The sequence below is a fragment of the Ammodytes marinus genome, assembly GCF_949987685.1.
Source record: "Ammodytes marinus genome assembly, contig: scaffold_82, whole genome shotgun sequence".
Classification (NCBI taxonomy): Eukaryota; Metazoa; Chordata; class Actinopteri; order Uranoscopiformes; family Ammodytidae; genus Ammodytes; species Ammodytes marinus.
The window spans coordinates 41401-45000 of record NW_027648603.1 but is presented as its reverse complement, the minus strand read 5'-3'; the positions used below and the strand labels follow the sequence as shown (position 1 = coordinate 45000).

Sequence of the window (3600 nt, the reverse complement as noted above, 5' to 3'; positions counted from 1 at the left end):
ACAAAGGAAAAAAATTCCCGAAGCTGACTGGATTTTTTTAAACATGTACATTTCTTCTTTCTGCTTTTTGGTCATTCTGTGTCTATAAATTATTCCAGCAAATAATAGCCTACTAAATAGCTTACATAGGAAACAGTTGATTTATCCTTAGTTTTCTCTTCAAAGTGCACCAGATTGATGAATTTTACTTTAACATTTGAAAAAAAATCTTCCGGGGGAGCATTCCCCCGGACCCTCCTAGAAGGTCCAGGGTCCACGACACAGTCTCCCAAATTCCTGTGAGAAACACTGTGTGTGTGCATGATTATTAAGAGTCATTAGACCAGGGGTTGTGTTCAAGTACGCGTAATGATTTGGTCATTCATCAATAGAAACATTGTGTTGTTATCTGGCTCAGAGAGTGACCAGTCACTCATACGTTTTGGACTATAGACAAACATAGCTTTTACATGTTTGTGTTGTAAGACCGCCTCTCAGAGGGCCCATCAGGACTTCCTGTATAGGGGCCCAGAATTTGGTGCAACGCCCCTGCCTCCGCATATCGTATAAATAATCATGGTGGGCTGCCATGGCCAAAAATGCCAGGGCTGAATTTTTGTCCCAGTCCACCCCTGCTCCATACTACACACACTGCTAGTGAGGAGACCGGTGGGTTAACAACAAGATAAGCGATTGTTATTTCTTATACTGTTTTAAGTTGTGTTTTATTCAGTGTGAATGATATAACTGTCAGTTAGCGCCGTCACGTCAGTCAGCCTGTTTAGTGAAGTTTCTTTTTCTCTCTCTGTTGTGTGAGCCTGCACGTTGCCGCAGTAACCACCTATGTTTTGATGTGTAACAAAGTTTAATTTTGTGTTTTATATTTTTGGGGCTAAACACAACCTAGATCATTTTCTCAGGGCCAGTGACATATTGTAGGAATTTGTTTTAAAATGTGTATGTGCAAAACAATTGCAACAGTGTTATAAGTGTTTTGGTTTTAATTAATATAATTTTGGACAAGCCTAATTTATTATCATTGTATTTGAAGGGTGATGTATTTAATTTGGCAGATAATTAATGTATTATTGTTTGAGTTCAAGGGTTATTCATTTGATTTTTAAATACCTTATTTATTGTTTTATTTAAAATGATGTTATTTAACATATCTTTATTTGAACATTGCTGTTTTATATTATGTTCGTGTCTATTCTGTACCATTTGTGTTGCTCTGTATATTTCAAAAATAAATCTGGAGTAATTCAGTAGGCCTACTTGTACTCTTGAGTACTTGAGTAGTCTTTTCACTGCATACTTTTTTACTCTTACTCGAGTAATACTTTTTATGAGTACTTTTACTTCTACTTGAGTAATTATTAGGGATGCACCGAACATTCGGCCACCGAAAAGGTTCGGCCGAAAATGTCAAAATAAGTCATTTTCGGTTTCGGCCCGAAACAGTTAAAAGGCCGAACAAAAGTACCGAATATTGACAAACTAAATGACAATAAGGAAATATTTTTTTAAAAGAGCTGCGCGCTTGCAAACCAGGAAATGGAAGTAAAGAGAGACGTAACCGTGTATGCGAGTCCACGTCTGGTCGGGAGCGCGCAGCAGGAGCAGTCTGTAGGCTGCGTGCATGATTATGTCAGAGTCCAGTGTGGGAGCATGTTTTCAAACTGGATGAAACACGGCGCATTGCAATGCTTTAAGCAGCATTAAGATAAAACGCTCGTCCAAGACTGATGTTTTATCACATTAGAAACACAAAAGCCTTGCGCGAGCGAAGCAGCGATTCACCCAGTGAAACTAACGGTTGGTAACGGTGTCATTCACTGACACCTCGCCGGTGAGAGCCGCAGCGCAAAAAAAATCTGGTTTGACGGCGAAAATGATAATCATATTGTCCGTTAGCGCTGTGGGAGAGAGGGGGGGGGGCACTGCGATCTGATTGCATTGCTCGAGCCTGAATACATTTCTTTATATGTCCATGGAATACAGAGCCATCTCGGCAAACTGACAGCGTAACTAAATATATGTCCAGTGAGCCGCCTCCCCCCGTTAGTTTCAGTCTACAGCCGAAAAAGTTACAATCACCTCCTAAGCATGGACATCGTTTAAAGCCTCTCATTGTTATGATCAGGGCTTTGATGCAAATTCTGAAGTCTGAACATTACGGTGGGAGCTGTGGTGCGTTTTTTAGAGCAACTCAACCTGCACTGCATTGCAAAAAAAGAAAAGAAAAAAAGGCAATAAGTCGATCTTTTTGTAGATTCTTCCTCATATAAGTCAAGGTACAAATCAATGAGTGGTTCACAATCACATTCCTAGTAAAATGTTAATTTTACTCTTAGATTTGAAGGTTTTACTGTTTATTTATTTAGGGTTGATTTTTAGTTGTAGGCTATGTTTGAGGAGAACATTTGGGAGTTCATGTATGCAATGTTGAAAGAAGTGGCAAAATAAATAAACAAAACTGCAAAAGCCTCTTTCGGTATTCGGTTTCGGCCAACTGTTTAATTTTATTCGGTTTCGGTTTCGGCCAAGAATTTTCATTTCGGTGCATCCCTAGTAATTATAATCTTAAAGTAACTTACTTTTACTTGAGTACATTTTTTGGCTACTCTGCCCACCTCTGGAGACAGGCATATAGAGAGAGACAGGCACATTATAACACACTGAGAGAGAGACAGGCATATAGAGAGAGACAGGCACATTATAACACACTGAGAGAGAGACAGGCATATATAGAGAGACAGGCATATTATAACACACTACTATAAAACCCTACAGACAGGCTGTGTATTAACACGGACAGACAGACAGACAGGCTGTGTATTAACACGGACAGACAGACAGACAGACAGACAGGCTGTGTATTAACACAGACAGACAGACAGACAGACAGACAGGCTGTGTATTAACACAGACAGACAGACAGGCTGTGTATTAACACGGACGGACAGACAGACAGACAGACAGGCTGTGTATTAACACAGACAGACAGACAGACAGACAGACAGGCTGTGTATTAACACAGACAGACGGACAGACAGACAGGCTGTGTATTAACACAGACAGACAGACGGACAGACAGACAGGTAGAGGATCACGAGGAGATATTCTCTGATGAGCGTTCACCAGAATCACTGACTCCATCTTTCCTAGCTGTTAGCCTGCTAGCTAACACTCACCAGTATTGGAACCGCAGCACTTGCGCCGTGTACTGAGACGCCTTGGCCGCCCTGCCGGGCTCTGAGTCCGGCAGGGCGTCCTGGGAAAGCTCGGGGCTTTGGGCCTGCAGCGCGGTTCTGCCCAGATACACGTCTCGCAGCGTGAGGGCGGAGAACAGCAGCAGAGCCGCGAGCAGAGCCGCGCGGCCGAACTCCGCCATGACACCGGAAGCTCTGTCTGGGGACGGGTTAGCGCGCTGCACCTTCCGCCCAGACCACCACAATAAGAGCAGCAACATAACTAAACAGTTCCGTGGTTGCGTTCCGAATCTTCTCCTCTTTCTTCTCTCTATTCTACATACTACATCCGACCATAAAAAGAATCTAGTTAGGATGCAGTAGGCATACTATGGGGACATACTTTTACTCTCTTATTTCATCATAACAT

At 42.2% G+C, this 3600-nt stretch overlaps 1 protein-coding gene across 2 annotated transcripts in view; it reads right to left on the bottom strand.

The window, feature by feature from the left end:
- The window catches only part of LOC307270263 (selenoprotein T2-like), a 14444-nt gene extending 11069 nt beyond the window's left edge, over positions 1 to 3375 (bottom strand). For both annotated transcript variants that reach the window (XM_080054149.1, XM_080054150.1), the window contains exon 1: positions 3174 to 3375. In XM_080054149.1, coding sequence (XP_079910275.1) covers positions 3174 to 3373 — 200 coding nt within the window. In that variant the 5' untranslated portion in view covers positions 3374 to 3375. The remainder of the gene's footprint in view (positions 1 to 3173) is intronic.
- Positions 3376 to 3600: the final 225 nt, after the last annotated feature.